At 33.6% G+C, this 27,757-nt stretch overlaps 1 protein-coding gene across 1 annotated transcript in view; it reads right to left on the bottom strand.

Moving 5' to 3' along the window:
• The window catches only part of LOC131842807 (lachesin-like), a 163,948-nt gene that overhangs the window by 75,047 nt on the left and 61,144 nt on the right, over positions 1–27,757 (bottom strand). Inside the window, exon 3 of the mRNA XM_059191374.1 lies at positions 15,064–15,170. Within this exon, the coding sequence (XP_059047357.1) occupies positions 15,064–15,170 (107 nt within the window). The remainder of the gene's footprint in view (positions 1–15,063; positions 15,171–27,757) is intronic.

Below are 27,757 nucleotides of genomic sequence, written 5' to 3'. Positions count from 1 at the left end.
CAAGTTGACCGATTTTTATAAAATTGGATCACATATTCAGTAGGTCTGAAAATCGGCTACTATCTATTTTTCATACCTCTAAGTCTAAACTCGTATCCGTTAGGCGGGAGATGGCCTTCAGCCGCTCCATAAGTCCTTCCGCGGGTTTGGAGTGCCATCTGCACTCGCCCCCCTATCGTCCGGTGAAGCTGTAAAGGCCAGCTGCGGCAACAGCATTAGAGTAGTCCGAAAAAACCGAGTACTCTTAAGTAGACTGCTGAGGGAGTCGTATGGCGCCGGGCCGGCTTGACGCCCTTACGTCACGGAATGAAGTAATCACATGGTGAGGAGTAAGACGAGTGGACTAATACTGAGTTTTTTTGGGGCTACTCTAATACTGTTGGCCGCAGCTGGCCGTGGAAAGACTTATTGAGCGGCAGAAGGCCAACTCCGCTTGACGGATACGACTTTCGTCTGAGGGCATCGCTAGGGTTTGAACCTCAGATCAGACCGTTGTAATTTCGATCCTCGCTTGATTTAGACGGGGGATTGATATAAGGGGAGCCGTATGTTTTTTCTGACTACTCTAATGCTGTTGGCCGCGGCTGGCCTTTACAGTTTCACCAGATGATCGGGGGCGAGTGCAGATGGCACTCAAAAACAGCGGAAGGACTTGTGGAGCGGCCGAAGACAAACTCCCGCCCGACGGATACGACTTTAGTCTGAGGACACAGCTAGGATTTGAACCTCGCTCAGACCGTTGTAATTTCGATCCTCGCTTGATTTAGACGGGGGATTGATATAAGGGGAGCCGTATGTTTTTTTTAGACTACTCTAATGCTGTTGACCGCAGCTGGCCTTTACAGTTTAACCGGATGATCGAGGGCGAGTGCAGATGGCACTCCAAACCAGCGGAAGGACTTATAGACAAACTCCCGCCTGACGGATACGACATTCGTCTGAGGGGACCGCTAGGGTTTGAACCTCGGCTCAGACCGTTGTAATTTCGATCCTCGCTTGATTTAGACGGGGATTGATATAAGGGGAGCCGTATGTTTTTTTCTAACTACTCTAATGCTGTTGGCAGCAGCATGCCTTTACAGTTTCACCAGATGATCGGGGGCGAGTGCAGATGGCACTCAAAAACAGCGGAAGGACTTGTGGAGCGGCCGAAGACAAACTCCCGCCCGACGGATACGACTTTAGTCTGAGGACACAGCTAGGGGTTTTAATCTGGGCTCAGAGTGTCGTAATTTTGATCCCCATTTGAATTGGACGTGGGATCGATCGAAGGAGAGCCGTACTTACGATCAGTTATTTTTTTTCGGACGACTCTAATACTGTTGGCTGTATCTGGCCTTTACAACTTCAACTGACAATACAGTAAACTGCTACAGTGTATACGTTACTCAAAAACGAAAACATAGCGCGTTGTAACAATTGAACAACGCCATCTAGTGACAGAAATATAAAACTGAATTTATAAATGAAGATTAAACAATTACAGATGAACTGTTAGGATGTTAAAAAGAATCACAAACGCTAAACGACTAATCTGCGGAGTGTATTTCTTTTGATATGTCTATAACAAAGTTAAGGATGCGTGCCGTAGCGATCACGAGTTTTTTATGTTCGACAAATTTCAGTGTTATGGAATTCTGGTAGGAAAGAAAATTCATATCAGAAAGGTTAAGGATGTTTTATTGCTATATTTTATTATTTCGATTACTATATATTTCATAGCGAATTTCATATTTTCTTAGTAGTTCTCAAAAATTAGAAGTAGTCTTGAATATAGGTAGGCGTTTATAGCCATTCAACTTTCTGACAAATCTATATATAAATAAAATTGGAGTGTCTGTCTGTAATATTGAAATACCCTTTTTTTGCTACATACATATGAATATAATATCGTACGTACACCAAAATAACATTTTTTACTATTTTTACCATTTTCTCTGAAATGGCTGAACCGATTTTGACGAGACTTTTATTGGCAGGTAGCTGACGTAATAAGGAGCAACTTAACTTTTATTTTAGAAAAATAAAGTTAAATTCCACGCGGACGAAGTCGCGGGTACGGCCATAAATATAATGTGAGGAACAGAAATGAAAACACAAAACAAATAGAATAATTGAATCGTAAATATCATTAAAGAACTTGATGATGTATGTATGTAATGATGTTTAGTTAGTATTACAGATTGTGTTACTTAAAACAACTTAGGACAAGGAATTAGTTTAGAACTCAAAGTGAGATATGAACTTAAAGTTAATTTTCATATTTCCTTCTTCTAATTTTAAATGCCATTAGAATTTCAATAAATTTTTATAGACTTTTTTTATTATTCTTTATGCCAAAAACACGTGTACAAAAGGCAAGCCTAATGTCATATGGCATTTTCTACCAGCTAACCTTTATTATAAACATTTATAAATAAATTAATATATAGTATTTAGAATACAACTTACTTAAAATAAAATCAGATTTAATCAAACATAAATATTTATTTATTAAGTCATATCTTTTACAATTATATTGAAGAAATTAATAACATTAAAGATTAATATTTCTATAACCATCTGATATATTGTTACTCAAGATGTTTTCTATAAAATAAATGCAAACATAATACTAAAAAGTCAACAAACACTCTGTAAGCGACGCGTTCTGTGCCTCAAAAAACGAAATTATGAAAATAATGTTTGTCTATGTTATTGTCTCTGCTTGCGGTGTCGTAATCGTTTTTAAAAAAAACTTATAACCGGCGCAACGGACGCCACGCAGTCTGTACCTAGATGCGATCGACACTGCACGTCTTATCTCTAATTAACATTATAAAATTTATGTGTCGAAAATAAATCCAATTGTTTTAAAAGTCTTCGTTTTTGCCATCACCGTGACCTATTTTATACCATACACACTCTTTGAAAACTAAAACGAAACTATAGCAACGGCTCGGATGGTTCCACTCTAGACACTGGTAAATTAAATTTCAATATTTGGAGATTATCTCACAAAGGAAATTAATGTGGATTCCAACTCTGCGTCGGTTGGCGTAATTTGTTTTATTGAAGCCCAGTTTTACCTTTATGTCAACAAAATCACTTAGGGAAAAATATATAATCCGCGCCGGTTGTAAGGCTGTAAAAGTGAGTCAATTCGACTCAAGTTAAGGTACATTTGATTAGGGTCTCGGGTGAACGGGCTTCCACTGGCTGCCCATATACCCAGTTTTATTTGGCCCCGTCTATTAAATCGATTTTCAATGATGCCCTTTTAGAAGAGATACCTTAATATCTTTTTAAGAGTTTATTTATATTTCGCTTCGATATAAACGTTTTGTAGGTGATATTGGGTTAGCCATTTTTTGTACGTTATCCCTTGTAACGTATTCATTCATACCACTTTTATATAGAACGTATGTACAAAAACCTTTTTAACCATCGATTTGTATTAGAAAACCGAAATAAGTCTATAGCAAGTATATAGTTTCTTTCAAATTAGTTATTTGATTACCAAAATATTAGAATACTTTATCCTTTTGACGGCCTCAGTGGTATAGCGGTTTAAGACACTGCCTAACTTGTTCCGATGGTTGCAGGTTCGATTCCTCGCACGGCACAAATATTTCTATTCATGACTATGATTACTTGTGTCGGTCTAGGTGTTCTACATATATATATATATATAATATGTGTTTATTTACGAAAAAATGCATATGTATATCTACGTATTTGTATCAGTTATCAGTGCCCATAACAGAAGCTTTATCTAGCTAAACTTAGGTTTAGATGGCGCTGTGTATAATTGTCCCGAGATGATTATTATTATTTACGTTGTTATACATCAAATTTGTAATCTTTAAACATAAGCACTTTTAAATAGTCTTTTTTTTATTCTACCGCTTATTCGGAATGCAGCCTCGTCACAAGAATGAACATAAAACTTGCGTGTTGCTCTTTTAAATAATTGACAATCAACATACAAACCTCTACGCACTCAATCATTGTTTAATCAGATAACATTGTCAGCGCTATGAATTTTAAGTTAGAGTTTTTCTTCAAAAAATTCTTATCATAAACTTTTGAGTTATATAATAAGCTATTTACAAAGAAATTGTTTTATATGACTTTTGGATCTTTTTTTATGTAGATTTAGGATTCTGGCAGTTTGTTGTAAAACCTTACGCAATTCTCGTAAAGGCTTCCATATTTACAACCAATTTTTAGAAATATCAACTTCAAATTCAAAAATCATTTATTCATGTAGGACATTTTAGCCGCTCATGAACGTCAAATTTTACATTATAATTTTATTGTTTCCCTACCGTCCAGTTCGGTATATAGATCCAATTGAGAAGAACTGGCAAGAAACTCAATTGAATCACTTTTCTTTTTAATCCAGTTTATTTACAATGCATAGGTATTGATATAGGTGTCTATGTCTAACATTAAATGAAAATCTCGAACATGAACAACTATTGCCATGCACGCTCGTCATTCAAGTAATCGTTTAGTGTGTAATAGGCCTTGCTCAGTAAATATGATTTAACAGATGTTTTGAATTTATTTAATAATAGAAATAGAAATAATCTTTATTCAAATAAACTCATTACAAGCACTATTGAATAGTCGTATTTTGATTCTACCACTCATTCGGAATGCAGATTCATCACAAGAAGAATGAGCAAGTTCATTTTTTTTATATAAATAATTACAGTATAACAAGTAGACACCAATATAAATCGCTACGCTATTATTAGTGTAATCATAATATTGTCAGTGCTATGGATTTAAAGTTTTTCTATTAAAACATTATTATCGTTAACGAATTCTTCAATTTTATAGTAAGCTTCTTTGCAAAGGAAGTATTTAATATGACATTTAAATCGTTTTTCAGGCAGATTTATAACAGACTCTGGTATTTTGTTGTAAAACCTTACGCAATTGCCATAAAACGAATTACTAACTTTTTCTTTATTAACATTTATAACATGTTTCTACATACGTACTAGTCGGTTCTGAAGATGCTTGACTCTACCATTAGTTAACATAAGACCTATACAGGGTGTCCCAGAACTGAACGTCATGGTTGAAATTGGGGCAATAGTGTCATTATTTTTGACTGTGGTTCTAGATGTTAGTTAGGGTTACAGTTTCAAAGTTTAAATGAACAGAAATAATATTCTAGAACACCCTAATACCTGTGTCTCACATCTCAATATAATTCAAACAGCGCCTTCTAAGTCCTAAGTAAGCAGAACTTTTTTCATTGGTACTAGACAATTGATATAAATACTTAAATATATATTTTTTATAAATATATACATAATATAAATTCCTCTACGTGAGGAGGATGTTTGTTACGCTCTCACGCAAAAACTACTGAACCGATCGTCATGTAATTGTGTATACATATTCTTGGAGATATTAGAATTAACATAGAACTTTTTATTAAAAAAAAATTAGAAAACATAAAAAAATAAAATATCTACATTTTGCTACTTCAATGCCATCTTGCAGCCAGTAATGAAGTTACGCGAGCGAAACCGCGGTTAAAAGCTAGTACATAATATATATAGGAAACACCCAGACCAATATAAACAATCATACTCATGAATACAAATGTTTGTACCGTGCGAGGATTCGTAGACGCGACCGTCGGCAGCAAGGCGCTGTGCTAAACATCTACACTACCGAGACATATAGATGGACTAGCTTTTGCCCGCGGCTTCGCTCGCGATAATTTCAAATCAAAATCCTTTCTTAGGGGATGCCTACGTCATAGTAGCTTTATGCATGCAAAGTCTCAGTCCGATCGGTTTAAAATTGACAAAGTTTCATACAAACTTTCATCCCCTATTTTATCCTTTGGGGGTAGTATTAATCAAATTCCTTTCTTAGCGGATGCCGATTCATAACATCTAACTGCATGCCGAATTTCAGCCCGATCCGTCCAGTGGTTTGAGCTGTTCGTTGATAGATCACTATGTCAGTCACATTTGAGTTATATATATTTAGATAGATAGACATAATTAACTGTTTGTAGTTAATTAAATATGTAATACACATCCTTTCTATTATACATAAAATACGCGTACTACATTTAAATTGCCTTAGAGGTAATAAATTGTTTCTTAAAACAACCCTTTCAATTAGGTGCTTGAAAATTCTAAGGTACCCCCACTTACTTTGGTATTTACGACGCGGCACTACCAAGATAATAGGGCTCGTAAAATAAAATAAATAATTAGGTAGGCACATCCATGAATAAGTTAATTGTTACAGTGCAAGGGGGTGAATGGGGTGTTCTCACCCTTGAACGACCCCACTAAATTGCTGTTGGAGCGGAATATGACAGTTCGTTCTCGGCCCGCAGATGGATTGTAGGAGGGTTTCCCGCCCGTTAGTATAATCTCAATGTGATTTTGTTTTGTGGAATATTGTAAGTTTTGTTGGTAGGAATATATTCATAGCTGTTCCCGTGACTTCGTCCGCGTGGAATTTAGCTTTAATTTTCTAAAATAAAAGTAGTCTAAGTTACTCTATATTACACCAGCTATCTTCCAAAAAAAGTCTCGTCAAAATCGGTCTAGCCATTTCAGAGATTAGACGGAACAAACAGACAGATAGACAAAAATCGTAAAAATGTTATTTGGTGCATGTAGTAAAAAACGGTTATTTCAATATTACAAACAGACACTCCAATTTTATTTATATGTATAGACGAAGAAATTCTAGTCCATTCTTGAAGCGATTAAGGTTTAATGGGCTTAAGTGATATAAAATTTGATATCTAATAATAACAAGCTTCATCGTATTTCCGAGAATAAGCCGCGAGGTCGCCAGCTCATCTCAATAATAATAATAATAATAATAATGTATTTATTATCAGGCTTAATTGCCCACATTGTTAGTATTACAGATTTCTTATAATTAATGTTAGTACGTACAGACTACAGACACAAAATACACACACAAAAATAATAATAATACAAATAATATCAAAAATTAATATTAAATTAAGTTAAAATATAAATTAAAATACATTCACATATAAATCAGTATATATCACCGCTGTACCATTCCATTAGAACACACACACACTGATTAACATATGCATAGTCCAGCCTCCACACGCAATCATGCTCAGGATGCTGTTGGTACTAGGACATTTACCCTCCGCACCAGGGATGCGCATCTTTTCCGCATTGTAGCATAAAAACAATCCACACGGTACTCCGCGAACATCCCTGATGCACTGCAGCATCGCGACAGCCCCATCAACACCCTGAATGCGTTGTTATACTGAACGCGAAGCCCGCTGTAGGACTTTCGGGTGTATGCAGCCCACAGATTGCTGTAAAAGGATGTACAAAATGATCTAAACAGAGTGATCTTGACATCCCTAGAGCACCGCGCAAATCTGTGCGCTATCATATTCGCCCTCACCGCCAGCGCTCTCCTTTCTCGTTCAATATCATCGTCATCTCTAAGGTCAGAGTTCAACAGATGTCCCAAGTATTTAAATTTATACACCCTTTCCAGCGCTATGCCATTGAGTTTGACTTCGGGAAAAACATCTGTATTATTGCCTCTGGCCTCGAAGACCACGACTTTACTTTTTATTGCATTATAAACCAGACCGTGCCGACGCGCATATGACTCACAGATAGCCATGAGTCTTCTAAGTCCACATACTGACGCACTCAGAAGCACCATGTCGTCCGCATAACTTATATTATTTACATTTACACCGTCTATATGACAGCCGACATGAGTGCTACCCAATGCAACTATCAGTTCATTAATATACAGATTGAAAAGTATCGGCGACGACAACCCCCCGTGCCTCACGCCACACTCCAATCTGTATGACTGTGACATGGTACCCGCCCATCGGACGCTGTTGGCCTGATTAGCATACCAGTATTTGTGGATATTTATGAGATCTGGTGGCAAATTAATTTCCTCAAGCTTTTTCCACAAAATATCATAAGAAACCAGATCAAATGCTCTTGACAGGTCTAGAAAGCATGCATGGACTGGCGTTTTCCGATTAGTATAATATCGGACGGCATGATTCACACACAACACTGCACTTTCAGTTAACAATCCCTTTTGAAAGTCAAATTGATTGTCATGTATTTTTATATGTTGAGTCAACCTAGAGTTAAGCATGCCGTCAAATACCTTCGAGATAACTGTGGCTAGAGAGATGGGTCTGTAGTTGTTTTTATTTGATACATCACCAGATTTATTCTTAATTATAGGTATCACTACTGTTTTAATCATCTCTTCTGGCATATATGAGTGACTGATACAAAAAGTTAAATTTGAGCATAGCCAACAGTCGCGAGAGGTGGGGACCCGTGTATATGTATATATATATAGACTGTCATGTCCAGGCGACTTACCTCTAGTCATGGATTTTATGATCAGGTCTATTTCTTTAAAATATACATCTAATTTTCACCTCTTGGCCAGACTCAACACTAAGCATAGCACGCGATGGCCCCAATGACGATTTAAAAATGAAGTGATCCCTAAAAAGATTAGCTATATCCCCGGCATTGCTAACACCGTCAACACACACGGGAATGGTCGACTTTGAATTTAGCTTCTTCGTGGCTTTCCAGAATGAACGGAAGTCATTTGTTGAATGATGAGATGCCAGAATATCCATTTTTATTTGCTCTTGATGATTTTGACACCACCTAAGACGTTTATTATGTGTTTGTTCTATATTTCAATATAGATGAAATAAAAAAAAAGCTTTAGGTGAGACTGTCGTTTCTTTTTTGTAACTGGACGGACATGTCATCTGTAGACCTTCCTAGTAATAATGGTATACTGATCGATCCATTCAAACGGGGATCGAAAATGAGTTGAACCAAAGATCGGATGCAAATACAAAAATCATTCATTCATGTAAAGAAAGAAAGAAAAAAAAATCATTTGTTGACAACCATTATTGATATAAACATACATTTACACATTTGACATATATGTATGTATACACATACACACACACACATACACATACATATATACATACATACGTAGAACAATTACAAAAAAACATCCATAGGACATTTTAGCCGCTTATGACCGTCAAACTTTTTATATTAAAATTTTTCCCTACCGTCCAGTTCAGATTCAATTGAGAACTGGCAAGAAACTCAACTGAATCCCTAGCTATGCACTCAGACTAAAATCTTATCCATTGGGCAGGAGTTAGCCTTCAGCCGCTCTATAAACACTTTGAAAAACGCGGGTCTGGACTGCCATCTGCACTCGCTCTATCGTTCGGTGAAGCAAAAAGGCTAACAACTCTAGAATGGTCAAAAAAAGGACTTTACCTCTTATATGATATCTGTGATACTATTCATATGGTCATTCTAGAGGGCTAAGATATTATTCCTCCATTTCTTGTCATTTCACTGCCGTATGCTGTAATTTCACTGCTGTTCGACCGAAACAAAGTTATTTTTTTTTTATAACATAGGGGACAAACGAGCATGCGGCTCACCTGATGGTAAGTGATTACCGCCGCCCATGAGCACCCGCAACACCAGGGGAATTGCAAGTACGTTGTCGGCCTTTTAAAAAGGAATAAGCTCTTTTTTTGAAGGTTTCAATATCGTATCGGTTCGGAAATACCATTGCTGGAAGGTGATTCCATAATGTGGTTGTGCGTGGCAAAAAGTTTCTAGAAAACCGCACTGTGGACGACCGCCATTCATCCAGATGATCAGGATGGTATTTCAGTTTCTGGCGGGTGGTACGGTGGTGAAACTCAGCAGTTGGTATTAATCCGAACAATTCCTCAGAACACTCCCCGTGATATATGCGGTAGAAAATGCACAGAGATGCAGAGTTTCTCAAGAAAGCTGCTTGCAGGCTTTAATAGATGAGAAATATGTACCAACACAGGTGATTTCTTACAAGAATTAATTTAGTAGAATAACAAAATATTTAATCGAAATTAAACCGACTCATTACTTATTCTGCTAGGAATAGAATCGATCTTATAGCCTAGTAGTTAAGTATCCGTACTTAGAGAAAAAGTTCTTAAGTTTGAATCTAACCAATGCAAAAAAAAATTAAAAATTGTGTGTACATTCTAGTGGTTAAGTACCCGTACTTAGACAAAAAGTTACTGAATTTGAATCAAAGCGATGCAAAAAAAAATGTGTGTACATTTATATATATATAAATTATGATCCGCGATGGACTCTGACTGAACTGATTGCAAATTTGATTTGCATATTGTGTGCAATTTGATCCAACTTGAAAGATAGGATAGCTTACATCTCAATTTATAGTCATAATATTATTTTATTCAAGAAACTTAGCCACTGTAACTCGTGGCCGTATCTGCTAGTACATATATATATATATCTGACTCTGCAGTGACATAAACACATATAACAAGTTTTCTTTCAGAAGGTTTTTCTCAAGCGACTACAGCACAGAGCTTCTAGAAGGGTATACTAAGATTTCATGAGGGTCGACAGCGCGCACGTGACACCCCTTGTTTATCAGGCGTCCATAGGCTACGGTAACCATTTGTGATCAGATGAGCCGTATGCTTTACCACCTACGTAGTATAAAAAAGAAACATGTAGGATATTTTAGTGAATTACGCATTTTTTTTTTAATTATATTAATTATTTGTTTATCCTGCAATGTCATTATTAATAATACAAACTATCGTACTCCTGAATATAAATGTTTGTATCGTACGAGGAATTGAACCCGCAACTATCTGAAGTAAAGCTGTACGTTAAACCGCTAGACTACCGAGACAGAAGACCAATTCCAACTTTGAAATTTGATTAGAATCTTAAATATAATTTAAATTCTATAATTATGTATTCTATTATGGAAATAATTCTAAATTAGATCACAAAATGAAACTGCTTCATCTTTAATCGCCATAATATAATCTGTATTGTAAGGATATAAACTAGGCTATGGTTTAAGATGATAATAATAATAATAATCTCAGGACAATTCACACAGCGCCATCTAGACCCAAGTTAAGCTAGCTAAAGCTTGTGTTATACTAGATAACTGATACGTATATATATATATTTTTTTGTAAATACTTACATATTATACATAGAAAACACCCAGGCCGATACGAATAATTATACTCATGAATATAAATATTTGTTTTGCGAGGTATCGAACCCGCGACCATCGGGTAATAAAGCGGTATGCTTACCACTAGACCACCGAGGTTATTATTTATACATATAAATAAAATTGAAGTGTCTGTTTGTAATATTGAAATAACCGTTTTTTACTACATGCATATCAATATAAATACGGTATATACACCAAAATAATATTATTTACAATTTTTCTCTGCCTGTCTGTCTGTTTGTTCCGGCTAATCTCTGAAATGGCTGGACCGATTTTGACGAAACTTTTATTGGCAGATAGCTAATGTAATAAGAAGTAACTTAGGTTTTTTTTTTATTTTAGAAAATTAAAATTAAATTCCACGCAGACGAAGTCGCGTACAGCTAGTGATATAATACAAATGCGTCCTGTCCCGCGGAGCTAAGGGTTTCCTTGAAATAATTTCATTTACCTCAAGAAAGTTAATCAAAAGTTTTGTGCTTTCCATGTTTTCTAGAGGCACATTAACAAATAAACAAGTTCAGTAACTTAAGTGAGTTCGCTCCACGATGATTGTTCACAAGTTGTGTTTTCATGACGTTTTTCTTTATAAATACAGCGAAATAATATATTCACAATATCCTCCACTGATATTATATAGAATGGAATAGAAATTTCTCATCTACTAAGCCTGCAGACTTAATAAAACTGGTAAGTTTTAAGATGGTATCACGTATATATAGTATTCATAATCTTAATTGTAAGTAAGTATATTTATATGAAAATTAAATATTATACTGTCTATTATTTATAATAATAATAATAATAATAATAAAACCAGTAAAATCTCAGGACAATTCACACAGCGCTATCTAGACCCAAGTTAAGCTAGCTAAAGCTTGCATTATTGGTTAGACAACTGATACAAATACATAAATATATTTTTTTCTTAAGTACATACATATTATACATAGAAAACACCCAGACCGATACAAATAATCATATTCATGAATACAAATGTTTGTGCCGTGCGAGGAATCGAACCCGCGACCATCGGAAGTACGGCAGTGTTCTAAACCGCTACACCACCGAGGCCGTTTAGTCGTCGTCTTATATATATACTAGCTGAGCGGCAAACGTTGTTTTGCCATATAGATTAATATCGCTATTAAAAAATAGGAGTTGATGATAGAAGGGTGAAAATTTAGGGTCGTACGTATTTTTAATGCCACAGAATAAAAAAGGTTGTCGAAAAAATGAAAAAAATTTTGGGGTGGGCCGCTTTTAACACTTATGGGTATAAAAATTAGTTATAAACTTATCAGACCTACTAAATATAAAATTTCATCAAAATCAGTCAAGCCGTTTCGGAGGTGTAAAACACGAATCCTGCGACACGAGAATTTTATATATTAGGAGTATGTGTATATAATTTGTCTATTGTATTAAAAAGCAGGTTAACTCTATTAATGTATGTACGTTCATATATATAAGCATTTTTTTGTTATAATTTAATTGTCACCAATTTTAATAGCGATTTTGATATGGCAAATCGTTTGTGGGGTAAGTCAGTGTTAAATAAAAAATAATTATTCAAATTCAAATTCAAATTCAAAAATCATTTATTCATGTAGGACATTTTAGCTGCTTATGAACGTCAAATTTTTACATTATAATTTTATTTTTTTCCCTACCGTCCAGTTCGGTATATAGATCCAATTGAGAAGAACTGGCAAGAAACTCAATTGAATTACTTTTTCAATTGAGTTTCTTGCCAGTTCTTCATTACACAATTTGTCAGTTTGCATTTACTGCGGACCCGAATAGTTTCATACGATTTTAACATGTTAAATTTTGGCGTACATGTACCAGTATAATGTAACGTCTGGAGGCATTAATTTACAAGTTACAAAGTACCCTGCTTTAGTTGGTACAAGTAACCCCTGCCCCAAGTTGCGACCCGGACAGATTTCCCCGGAGAACACTTCAGCCGGTACATCGTTGCGCATAAAAGAAAGAAAAAAAAGAAAGAAAAGGGTAGGCAATGATAATATCAACATGCCGATTGATTTATATAATTTTTTGTTTTACAAAACTGTGGCAGAACCTTTTTGTTGCTTTTGTTTTTTTTTCTAGACAATTCACACAGCGCCATCTAGTCCCGAGCTAAGCAAAGCTTGATCTAAGGGTATTAGACAATTGATATAAATACTACATATTTATATCAATTGTCTAATACCCTTACAATTAGAAATTCTATTAAATTGAAATAGTTCGTTTTGTTTTTTTTTCTAGACAATTCACACAGCGCCATCTAGTCCCGAGCTAAGCAAAGCTTGATCTAAAGGTATTAGACAATTGATATAAATACACCACATAACAATAAATTCTATTAAGTTGAAATAGTTCGTTTTGTTTTTTTTTTCTAGACAATTCACACAGCGCCATCTAGTCCCAAGTTAAGTAAAACTTGAGCTAAGGACACTAAACAACTGATATAAATACTCCACATAACAATAAATTCTATTAAATTGAAATAGTTCGTTATGTCTTTTTTTCTAGACAATTCACACAGCGCCATCTAGTCCCAAGTTAAGTAAAACTTGAGCTAAGGATACTACTAAACTGGTACAAATACTAATAATAAATTCTATTAAATCAAAATAGAAATAGAAATAATATTCATTCAAATAAACTTAATATAAGCACTTTTGAATAGTCATATTTTATTATTCAAACGATTTGACACACGCCATCTATTCATAACAAGAAGAATTAATAAGAAGTTTGCATGTTGCACTTTTAATTTTAATAAATATTACTGAAATTAAATTAAATTTCATTAAATTATGACACTATCTTATTTAATAAATTTTAAAGTTATTAAAAGATACAATAAAAGATATCAATATGAGAGGCACTATGTATAAAAAAATAATTTTCAAACCTATACATTAAAGTAACTTATGGTAAATGAAGATGTAGTATATCTGTATGTAGATTCATTTTTTTTTATTTATTAGGTCTACAAAACTGGACTTCATTAGAGAGTACATAACTTTATACACATAAAATAAACTATTTAAGTAATACATCCTACTGGATGTAGACACAGCATACATAACTGTTGTAACTGTGTGTATTATATTCTAAATTTGTATTTAAAATTCCTTTTTTTTTCAAATATTGTAGTATTTTTTATTAAATTCCTTTTATATATTCTTGTTTGTTACTTCCTTTTCAATTCTATTCTGTTTACGTCAGTATACTATCCAATTATATATATTTTCTCCATATTCCAAGTCTTTTTTCCTATTATCTATACCTGAATAAAAGAAAACTACAACAGTAACTTAATTTTTACACACACTAAATGACACTATATACTATAATAATTTGCGTTAATAGAGAAGTATATTATAAACTTCTTGTATTTCAAGAAAATTACTATTTAGAGTCCGTTTGAGATTAAATAAATGTTGATCAAATTAAATTAACTTTTATTAAATTATGACACTGTTTTATATAATAAAATTTAAAGTGTTTAAAATATATAGATATGAGGGGCACTGTGTATAAAAAAAATCAGACATATATTATTACATCTTCTGGTAAATATTCCTTGAAAGACTGTGGAACAATAATAATAATAATATACTTAGACAATTCATACAGCGCCATCTAGTCTCAAGTTAAGCTAAGCTTGTGTTATGGACATTAGACTACTGATAAAAATATACAGTTACTTTTTTGTAAATACATACATAATATACATAGAAACACCCAGACCGATACAAACAATCTTACTCATGAATACAAATGTTTGTACCGTGCGAGGAATCGAACCTGCAACCATCGGACGTGAAGCGGTGTGCTAATCCACTAGACCACCGAGGTCGTCAACATTTACTATAGTGATAAAAGTAAAAAAATCCAATAAATAATTACCTTATATGTGCCAAGGTGCTCGACCACACACGGGAGGCTGGCATCTCTGCCAAGTGCAACTGTGACGTTGGGTATCGGCTCGGCAAAACGGGGCTCTTCTGTTAACACTGTGGACAATAACAATACTTTAATAGAAATAGAAATAATCTTTATTCAAATAAACTCATTACAAGCACTTTTGAATAGTCACATTTTGATTCTACCACTCATTCGGAATGCAGATTCATCACAAGAAGAATGAGCAAGAAACTTGTGTGTTGCTCTTTTTAATAGATGTTTTTTTTTATATAAATAATTACAGTATAACAAGTAAGAGGCATGCGATAATCAACATAGAAGTCGCTACGCACTCATTATTAATGTAATCAGATAATATTGTCAGTGCTATGGATTTAAAGTTTTTCTATAAAAACATTATTATCGTTAACGAATTTTTAAAATATATTACTACTATTTATTATTAATAACAATAACTAGCTGTACGCGCGACTTCTTCTGCGTGGAATTTTGCAACATTACTTTATTTTTCTAAAGTAAAAGTAGCCTATGTTTATTACATCATCTACATGCCAATAAATTCCCGTCAAAATCGGTCCAGCCATTTCAGAGATTAGCCGAAACAAACAGTCTGTTTATTACGGCTAATCGTTGAAAGATATACAAAAATGGCAAATAAAAATATTTTGGTGTATGTTCATATGCATGTAGTAAAAAACGGTTATTTCAATATTACAAACAGACACTCCAATTTTATTTATATGTATAGATAATTATTTATTCAGACAACTAGATCCATTTGTATCAGTAATTACCTTAAAAACTATGTTAGTAGAAATAGAAATAGAAATAATCTTTATTCAAATAAACTTACTAAAAGCTCTTTTGAATAGTCACATTTTTTTACTCTAGCACTCATTCGGAATGCAGACTCATCACAAGAAGAATGAGCAGGAAACTTGTGTGTTGCTCTTTTAAATAAATATCGTTTTAATTAGATTTACATTAACAAGGATTAGGCATGCGATAATCAACGTAGAAACCGCTACGCACTTAATCTCTGTTTAATCAGATTAGTGAGATTATACATTAATTAAATTTATAATTCAGTACATATTTTACAGTATATTACCTATCTATGTGAATATGAAATGAAAATAAGTTCGGTAGTGTTGAAGTTTATAGCTTTCTATATGAAATTTTATATATATACTCGTATATATAATAGGTCAAGAGGTTGTTTTCGTACATTGCCTAAAATTTTAATACATTTCTTAAAAGAATATTTGATTATTTGATGTAATTTTAAGATGTATAAATGTATAGACAAGAAAGTATAATCAACATAAAAACAGAAGGTACTATATATGTATTTTGTACGCCCATAGCAGAATAATTGCTTGCTGTGAATGTAGTTATTGCTTTTCAATTTAAACAGTAACTATTCCGATCAATCCGATTGAATAGGTCGATAAATATCTATTTTTCCATACGCCATCAAAACATCCTTTGTTGCAAATAACATCATGACCACCATGGTGTTATTATTAGAGCCATGATAGCTAAAATAATAAAATATATCCAATAAAATCTGGATCTAAAGTTTGAACTTTATATCGAGCATGATTGTTTCAAGTTGAAATGAATAAATAAATAAATAAATAATAAAAAAAAGTTACTCCATTACGTCATTTATAGTATTTATACCATAGGCTGTATCAATCACAGTTTTCATTAATTATAATATTTAACTCCTTTGATATTGTTATTAGTTTTAAAAATATTATAATATATAATAATTTAAATGAAATTTATTGAAAACATGTATAAAACATGATTTCAATAAATTTCAGTTATTGATACATTATTCTTTTTATAATTCACAACTGCCCATTAATATATTACATTATTATAAACTACGCATAGACACTCGTACAGTCCATCGATCCATTATATTGTTGGTCCTTTGAGCCGGATTATTGAAATTTCACACGCTGCCGTAAGTTGAAATTTCCCGACGTAAATTATTTTCCAAATTTCATTTATCATATTTCACTACATATTGTCATTATCTAAATTACAATATCTCTGGAATAATCTCTGAATATTTGGACTTAGAAGAGCATCGGGTATTTTTTGTTCATCTCAGCCTGGAAGACGTCCACCGCTGGACAGAGGCCTCCCCCAAAGATCTCCACGACGATCGATCCTGCGCTGCTCGCATCCATCGCCTTTCAACGATCTTATACCAGATCGTCGGTCCACCTTGCTGAGTCTTCCCACGCTGCGTCTTCCGGCCCGTGGTCGCCACTCGAGGACTTTATTGCCCCAACGGCCATCTGTCCTACGAGCTATATGCCCTGACCATTGCTACTTCAGTTTCGCAATTCTTCGGGCTATGTCGGTCACTCTGATTCTTCTGCGGATCTCCTCATTTCTGATTCGATCACACAGAGAAACTCCGAGCATAGTCCTCTCCATTGCCCTCTGAGTGACTCTGAGCTTATGAGTCCATTTTTTTGTTTTTTAAAATTAATTAACGAATATTTCGTATTACATACACAAATAAAAACAAACCAATTATGTTAAAATCTTCATTTTTTGAGGTCGGCGTCCGAAACAATAAAACCGTCTTCATCGTTCAACCAGCGGGCTTTATTAAACGATAGAAACAAAGCGTTGAAGAATTTCGAAGCAAAACACAAAGATGTTTTCTGAGCCGGTGAGGATTGACATTTTTAATCAACCACGAAGTTCGGCCCTCGTAATGACAGGCAAAACATTGTTTATTACCAAAGTTCGGTGGATAAAAGCAGATAACAACACTTTGTAAAGGCCCGCTCGATAAGGGACAGCCAATGTTTCCCTTTTATTAAATTAAGTTTTTAGCTTTGTTGTGCAATATTGGAGTTTTCTGATTATTAACATTGAGTGTGAATGGAAAGTAATTTTGAAATAAATTCAAATTCAAATTCAAAAACCATTTATTCATGCAGGACATTTTAGCCGCTTATGAACGTCAAATTTTTTATATTACATTTTCAATTTTTTTCACTACCGTCCAGTTCAGTACCTATATAGCTCCAATTGAGAGTATATAGCTCCAATTGAGAAGAACAAGAAACTCAATTGAATTACTTTTTTTTTTAAATCCAGTTTATTTACAATGCATAGGTTATATAGATGTCTATGTCTAACATTAAATGAAAATCTCGAACATGAAAACTATTGCCATGCACGTTCGTCATTCAAGTAATCGTTTAGTGAGTAATAGGCCTTGCTCAGTAATGATTTAATGATTTAGTGTTAGTTTAATGATTAGATGTTTTGAATTTATATAAGCCAGTTTATATACAATGTATATTTATATAGGTGTCTATGTCTAACATTAAATGAAAATCTCGAACATGAAAACTATTGCCATGCACGTTCGTCATTCAAGTAATCGTTACACATGTTTTTATGTATCTACAGTTATTTCAATTACAATTACACAGTAATCTAGATACATCAATATAATAATTGCGTTTAATAATGTCTAGTAAGACAAACTCAATATTGTGTACTAAGCACTGCTGTGTCTGAACTGTGTCACCCCACCTTACATTTTCTTATTGCCATTTAGTATATAAGATCAATATTTTTATGTACATTTTGTCAGTCATATACATCGTCTCAACCGACAACATAGTATTATTACCCCAACATTAATTTTACCAGAAGTACATTGTAAAAGTTGAGTAAAAGTGGATACCTAAGTCTCACTTATTTGCAGCAAGCAGCTTGTTTTGTAGTAATATCACAAGAATAGAATAGAATAGAATAGAAAATCATTTATTCAAATAAACTTAATTTAAGCACTTTTGAATAGTCATAACAATTTGTTTTTTATCTACCACTCGTTCGGAAAGCTGTCTCATCACAAGAAGAACGAGCAAGAAACTTGTGTGTTGCTCTTTTAAATAATCCTTGTAAGTTTACATTTACAAGTCGAAACGTGTGAATACAAACTACCAACAAGCACTAATTTCTTGGGTCAAATATAATCATGCAATAAGATTAAATCAGTCGTAGTGATAAGAGCAGACCAGTCCCTACAAGCAGCACTCGTTCACGAGTATGACGGATGAGCCAGCCATCACTGCGCTCGACCATATTTTAGGGAGCCCATTGACCCGGCCCACCACGCCGCCACATGTCTGGACATTTTAGTGAGCATGACTACTCATTCCACACGACCACGTCACAGCTACAAAAATTACTATATGGTAGTTACAGTATTCGCACTTTACATAAGGATGCATGCGGCAATCAATACAAAAGCCGCTACGCTATCATATATCAAGAAAGCAGTATCATACAACGCCGTTTAGTCTCAAGCTAACCAGATCTAGTGTAACAAGTACTAGATTTTTTTTAGGAAAATCCATCACCGAGTACCTTTCCCCATGTTGATAAAATAAGGGATGATGCAGCATGTAAATGTATTAGTTTGAACCGATCAGTACCTAATGGAATTAAGACGAACAAAATAATTTTTAGTTCTTTAGGGCTACTTTTATTTTAGAAAAATAACGTTAAATTCCACGCGGACGAGGTCGCGGGAACATCTAGTCTTGTATAAAATAAAAAAAAAAAGATAATTAATAATTCATTTTATACAAGATATGGTGTTAAAAATGACTAGCCGAACCGTCACAATGTAACCATACAGTTTTGTTTACACTTTTAACATGATCCGTTCTAAGAAATTCCCATTCATAGCCGAACGAAGTCGCGGGAATAGCTAGTAAAAGATAATTCTCTACAGATTTGTCAAACAACGAATGAAAAAAGACTTCCAACCGTTCGCAAGTGTATTGTACGTATTGTATTACATGTTTTATTAAGTCATTTGCCTACTCAGCATATTATTGGAAAACATAATAAATTCTTTGTAGGCAGCACGGAACGGAAACCAAAATATATGAATGCTCAGAATATTTCTACTTAATCATTTCCTTCAAAGATCTATTTGTACAGGCGGATATTCTTTGAGAGGACTATTGACAAAACATAATATCATTTATTTGTCATAAAAGGGAAATGTTAACATTTTATTTTCTGGCTCAGACAGTTTTTTATACATCCAATGATTAACTGTCTAAGTTTTGTTTCATTTTGCATATTGTATTTGTATATGAACGTTTTAATGGAACGCAATCTTTATTATTTGAACAAGGTACTTTCTTCTGTGTCCCATCTTTATATCTTTGTGTTTTTTCTAGCATTATTTGTGGCTGTACATAATATTTCAATGTCCGATATAGTTTTTTATTCATATAGTTACGTCTAATCCTTAGCCTTACTCCTTATTAAATTATAAATGCGAAAGTAACTCTGTCTGTCTGTCTGTCTGTCTGTTTCACTTTCACGCCAAAACAACTGAACCGATATAAATGAAATTTGGTACACATAGTCTAGAACCTGAGAAAGGATATAGGCTGCTTCTTGAAGCGGAAAAAGGGTTCTAAGAGGTTGAAAGATTGTATGGAAGTATCGTCATTTTTAGAAGCTCGAAAATTGTTTTTGAGCTGTGATTAAATATAAGTAAATATGACATTCGAAGTTTGTAAAAAATTTACAGTTACTGAAATACAATAGGGGATGAAAATTTGCATTAAATTTCGTCATTTTTGTAGCTGGAATGATGAATTTATTTTGTAAATATTTTTTGGGTTACATTGTGAAATATTTCTTGGCCAATATCACTATGTATTTCAGGCGGACGAAGTCGCGGGCACAGCACTAGCTGTGATATACTAATATCGTATATTTATATTTCCAACGCCAACAATAATTTTCTATCATCCACGGTTGGCTGGTAGAAAACGGTGCATGGTTTTAAATTCGCCACATTTACTATAAAATTACGTGCACTAAAGTTATTTAAATAAATATTTCATCACAAAGAGACTACAATTAAATAAAATCACAATTACGTACTTGAATGTGAACGAAAATGTGAATTTTGTTTAACACAACATTTTTTGTTATGTTTTTGAAAATAATCAATTTTTTTATTCCACAATGTGGCTGTGAGAATTGGCAGGAAGAAGTAAATAGTTAAATTAATAGAAATAGTGTATATTTTTTAACAGATATATTGAGATGAAAAGTATTTCTTTTCAACCATCTAGTAAAGAGAACACGCATAACTTGTTGAACTATGAAGCAAGTTGAGATGTTAAAGTGTCGATTACACGATTCGAATATAAATCGGTCCAGCTGATCTATGAATAGTACCGAAAGTTTAATGCAGTTAAGTGGGAGATGGGAGACGAAATTGATATGTGTGGATATAAGATTGAGTCAGTGTAGTTGATTAGCATTGCTTTACTTCCGATGAGGGTTCGATTCCTCGCACAGTACAAGCATTTGTGTTCATGAGTATGTTTATTTATGTATCTATATGTAATATTAGATAGATAGATAGATAAAAATTTTATTCACGTTAAAGGCACACACACACACACACACACACAAGGCGCTGTAATAATAAGAACAAAAATAAAAACAGATATACACATTACATCAGTGAAGTCAACAAAATACAATGCACAACAGATATACAGATAAAATAAAATGCAATACAGATAACAAAAAAACGGTATGAGTAACGTAGTGTGTGTGCATAGCCCATACGTAAAAAGGCAGCACCTCAGTGTATTGTTTGCAGCATACAAGCAGCAAACCACTGATATTCAGGCACTGCCCAGATACATACATATTATGTATGTACCTTAAAAAATGTATTTTATATTTAGTATAAAATGTATTCTATATTTAGTATAAAATGTATTTTATATTAGTATTTTATAAATAATAATAATAATCCAGGACAATTCACACTATGCCATCTAGTCCCAAGCTAAGCAGAGCTTGTGTTATGGGTACTAGACAACTGATATAAATCCTTTTTTTTTGTTTTTTAATTACATGCATAATATACGTAGAACATACCCAGACCAATCATACTCATGTTTGTACCGTACGAGGATCAAATCAAACCCGCGACCGTCGGAAAAAAAAAGCAGTGTACTCAACCGCTAGACCACCTAGGTCCGACTAATGTTCTTGGGTGAATGCTATGGTTCCCATGGCCCGAGCGCTATGATTCAAGAAGGAATACTCGTCAGGTTTTTAGCAGGTAGGAGTCCGGAAATCCATTCCTTCCTGAGGGAATACAATACGTACAATACACTTGCGAACGGTTGGAAGTCTTTTTTCATTCGTTGTTTGACTAATCTGTAGAGAATTATCTTTTACTAGCTATTCCCGCGACTTCGTTCGGCTATGAATGGGAATTTCTTAGAACGGAACATGTTAACGCCATATCTTGTAAAATTAATTATTATTTATCTTTTTTTTTTTCATTTTATACAAGACTAGATGTTCCCGCGACCTCGTCCGCGTGGAATTTAACGATATTTTTCTAAAATAAAAGTAGCCTAAAGAAGTAAAACTTATTTTGTTCGTCTTAATTTTTCGTTCCATTAGGTACTGATAGGTACAAACTAATACATTTACATACTGGATCATCCCTTTTTTTATCCCCGTTGGGGTTGAATTTATAAATATCCTATTTAAGCGAACGTCTTCATTATAATAGCTCCAATCTTTAATTTCAGTTCAATCAGTCGAAAATATAAGAAGATTTATACAACATTTCATGCCCTATTTTATCCCTTTAGGAGTGGAATTTATCAAAATCCTTTCTTAGGGGATGCCTACGTCATAGTAGCTTTATGCATGCAGTCTCAGCCCGATCGGTTTAAAATTGACAAAGTTTCATACAAACTTTCATCCTCTATTTTATCCCCTTGGGGGTAGAATTAATCAAAAGCCTTTCCTAGCGGATGCCTACGTCATAACATCTACCTGCATGCCAAATTTCAGCCCGATCCGTCCAGTAGCTTGGGCTGTGCGTTGATAGATTACTAAGTCAGTCAGTCACCTTTGAGTTATATATATTTAGATTATATAACTTGAATAATTGTAGAATAGAATAGTATAGAAAATCATTTATTTAAATAAACTTAATTTAAGCACTTTTGAATAGTCATAACAATTTGTTTTTTATCTACCACTCGTTCGGAAAGCTGTCTCATCACAAGAAGAACGAGCAAGAAACTTGTGTGTTGCTCTTTTAAATAATCCTTGTAAGTTTACATTTACAAGTCGAAACGTGTGAATACAAACTACCAACAAGCACTAATTTTTTGGGTCAAATATAATCATGCAATAAGATTAAATCAGTCGTAGTGATAAGAGCAGACCAGTCCCTACAAGCAGCACTCGTTCACGAGTATGACGGATGAGCCAGCCATCACTGCGCTCGACCATATTTTATATTGACCCGGCCCACCACGCCGCCACATGTCTGGACATTTTAGTGAGCATGACTACTCATTCCACACGACCACGTCACAGCTACAAAAATTACTATATGGTAGTTACAGTATTCGCACTGTACATAAGGATGCATGCGGCAATCAATACAAAAGCCGCTACGCTATCATATATCAAAAAAGCAGTATGAAAATTAAAATTATAACGTTGTCCGCAAATTGTCGAAGATATATTCAAATTGAAAAATCATTTATTCATGTAGGACATTTTAGACGCTTATGAACGTAAAATTTTTTACATTATAATTTTATTTTTTACTCTACTGTTCAGTTCAGTATATAGGTCCAATTAAGAGGAACTGGCAAGAAACTCAATTTAATTACTTTTTTTTAAAAAGTCAGTTTATTTACAATGTACATTTATAAAGGTATCTATGTCTAGCATTAAATGAAAATCCCGTGCATGAACAGCATCTAGCGTTTTAGCACACCGCTTTACATCCGAAGGTCGCGGGTTCGATTCCCGCACGGCACAAACATGTGTATTCATGAGTATGATTATTTGTATCGGTCTGGGTATTTTCTATGTATAATACGTTTGTATTTACGAAGTAAGTAAAAAATATAACACAAGCTTTAGCTAGCTTAACTTGGGTCTAGATGGAGCTGTGTGAATTGTTCTGATATTATTATATTATCATTATACTATAATGTAACTTAACACTAGTCTTCCATTATAGTTGTTACAGTACAATTAAACGTAACGTTTATTTCCTTCAGTTCTCTTACTTCTTAATTGTAACTAAAAATTGGATTTTAACTTATTTAATCATAATGAATACTGTTGACTAGACCCTGGTGAGAACAAACAGTATTACAATATCATCAAGATTAATATATTTACTGTGTTAAAACATTTTGTAACAGGTACGGTTAGCAAACAAGGTAAGTGAATGGAGATGGTAGGGTTGCCAACACTTTTTTGACTAAAAAAACTGGTTTGTATAAGAAAAAAAAGTATTTTTCAAATTGCATGTTTTTATTGCTTTAAAAACGAATTTTTATGTGCTTTTTACACTAGAGTTGTGACAAATGTCACAACTAACAATTGACATCTAACATTTCGTTCAGTTATAAATCGTTAAGTACCCATAATGAGTATTTTGTTTTACGCATCACAGTAAATGTTGAAAATAAATTATTTTTGCATACTTTATTTGTATGTAAAAGTATAAAGTATTTACCAATAATAAAGTAGGATACTTTTTATAAAGAACTACCTGCCCAGCCCTGGCTTCGCACGGGTGTACATGTATTATATATATAAACCTTAATATAAACCTATTATATATATATATATATATATATATATACCTTCCGCTTGAGTCACTCTATTAAAAACAACCGCTTCAAATTGCGTAGTTTTAAAGATTTAAGTATATATAGGGACGGACAGACAGAAAGAAAGAAATATTTATTCAGTGCTTTTCAAAAATGTTACAATATAAAATACCAGACAGCGACAACGACTTTGTTTTATACTATGTAATGATGGTGGCAACCCTAGGAGTAGGGCTCTCCGCACGCAACCTCTCGCCTCTTACCTAAAATGATTAATGGAGGCCGATGCTCAGAGCTGAAAGGCTTGTTCTCGTGATCAGGCTTCAGGAATAATCACTCGTGGAAGATATTCTGATTTCGAAGTGTATAATGCTGAATAATTAAAGGGCAATCTAATATTACTAATCTGTACATATAAATGAAATTGTAGTGTCTGTTTGTAATATTGAAATAACCGTTTTTTACTACATAAATACGGTTCATACACTAAAATAACAATTTTTGTCTATCTGTACCGATTTTGACGGGACTTCTTTGACAGATAGCTGACGTAATAAGAAGTAACTTAGGTTACTTTTATTTTGGAAAAATAAAGTTAAATTCCACGCGGACAAAAACAATAAAACAAAACACGACCGGCACGCTCTGCGCTCGTCGACTGAATGCCGCGGCTCACCCAACAAAAGAGGATTATTCAACTACCGACCTCCGTATTTATAGAGCGAAGTCCGTGTAGTAGGGAGTGAAGCGGGTGTAATAGTTATCGTATGATAAACAACTTAGTCCGGTCTATAAATACTAGATGGCGTTATTTACAATATTTGTAATAATGTTTATATTGGGTACTTAATTAGTATTAAACACAAACTACCTTCTTTTAATTTCTATTCAAAATATCGGATTTTTCTACAATATTGATGTGAACTCTAACAATGGTGAGGTGGGATTTATCCATACCGTTACTTTGAGTAACGCTGTAGTGGTACTATCTCCTGGGCGAAAACCAGTTATATCTATCAGTTGTCTAGTATCCAAAACACAAGCTTTCATTGGGACTAGATGGCGCTGTGTAAATTGTCTAGGATTATTATTGTTATTATTATTAACAGATATACTAAATAGATCAACAGATAGTGCTAAACACACTTTTTAAAGTAAAATTTTATTTTCTAAAGGAGTTTAGTTTTAGTTTCTAAGAACACAAACTAATAAACACGGCAAAGACACACTAAAGTCCCTAAAATTAGATCCAAGTTAATAACACAATGTTCTTATCGGCCACACCTTTGCAACTCCAACTAACCCGTAATACAGCCAAATTAAATTGACACCATCACTAATTTAATAAGCAATTGTTCAAAGTCTATCCTAGTTATCGTCTCGGATATGAGTCGCGAGATTTAATTACCCAAGTTGGAGCACTCCAAAATATTGTCTTCATTAAGCGCGTGCCCTTTGAACCGGCTTTTATTTGAAAAGTTCCCGTGTAATTTCATGAACTTTGTTAGGTTGGCAATTAGCTATTTTATTTTTGATATTCATCTTTTTCAAAGCAGATTTGTCTAGGATGTGCTCTCGTTTCAAAGGTTAATCGTAGACAGGTTTAAGAGTAGAAATTTTCATGAAATAATAATAAGATAAGAAAGGTAAAATTAATATCTAGAACAGGAATAATTTTGCGAGTATCTTAATCTTTACTAATTTTGAGTCTTTTGACCTCGAATATTATTAAAAAATACCTATTTAGTCAAAAAAGACACTTTAACTATTTCCATTTTATCTTTTTGCGTGACTCATTGTTATTTGTACATCTTTTCTATGTTATAGTTGCCAGAATTTGTTTATTTTTTGTTATGTTCTATCTGCTGTTGCTATTTCATTGTCAGACTCTTAAGTATGTTATATGATATATATATGTTATATTTAGGTATGTATTTTATTCAGATTTATCTATAGCTTTATATATATTGTATGTATTTGTATATGTATGTTTACATGTACTTACGTTTAGTAAATATATATTATTTTTCTTATTGATTACATTTGCACCGCCTACAGTTTCTCTGCACAACCTGTGGTTGACTGGCCGTAAAAAATGCCGTAAGGCGTTAAGTTCGCCATATGTACTTTTACCTTGGTATTTTGTGCATTGAAGTTATATAAATAAAAAAAAATAACACACCAACCGTCCAACCTCAAACGAGGATTCCGCCAAGACAGTATGTCGTGTCTTATTCAAATGCTGAAATAAAAAACTGTAGTAGTAATAATGATAATAAATATCCATGGACAGTTCTCACAACGCCATCTAGACCCAAGGCAAGCAGATCTTATCTTATGGGTACTAAACAACTAATATAAATACTAAGATATTTTTTTTGTAAATACATTCATAGTATACATAGAAACACCCAGATCAATATAATCACAGATAACATAACATAAATACATATGTTTGTAACGTGTGAGGAATCGAACCCGCCACAATAGAAACTAAAGCGGTGTAGGATACCGCTAGACCACCGAAACTCTCGTCATATTATTAAGAAGTAATATATACATATAAATAAAACTGGAGTTTCTGTTTGTAATATGTTGTATACATGTATGAATAGAAATACGGTACATACACCAAAATAACATTTTTTACAATTTTTGTCTGTCTGTCTGTTTATTCTTACTAATCTCTGAAATGGCTGGACCGATTTTGACGAGACCCTTTTTGGCAGGTAGCTGATGTAATAAGGAGCAACTTAGGCTACTTTTATTTTAGAAATATAAAGTTATATTCCACCATATATAATCCAACACCTACATTTAGAATGAGTAATACGAAATCTAATTTCACCTTAATAATTTCTGTTCTATTAATTTGTCTTTTATTGTGGATAAGCAAGCTTGTGTTTCCTATTACAAACAGTTACTGTAAACCGATATTTTAGCGATAATGAGCCTAAGTTAAACAA

Source organism: Achroia grisella, unplaced genomic scaffold (assembly GCF_030625045.1).
Source record: "Achroia grisella isolate CSIRO2021 unplaced genomic scaffold, CSIRO_AGI_Agris_v1 utg2506, whole genome shotgun sequence".
NCBI classification, from domain to species: Eukaryota; Metazoa; Arthropoda; class Insecta; order Lepidoptera; family Pyralidae; genus Achroia; species Achroia grisella.
The sequence above is the reverse complement of the archived record's forward strand: the minus strand, read 5'-3'. Positions and strand labels throughout refer to the sequence as shown.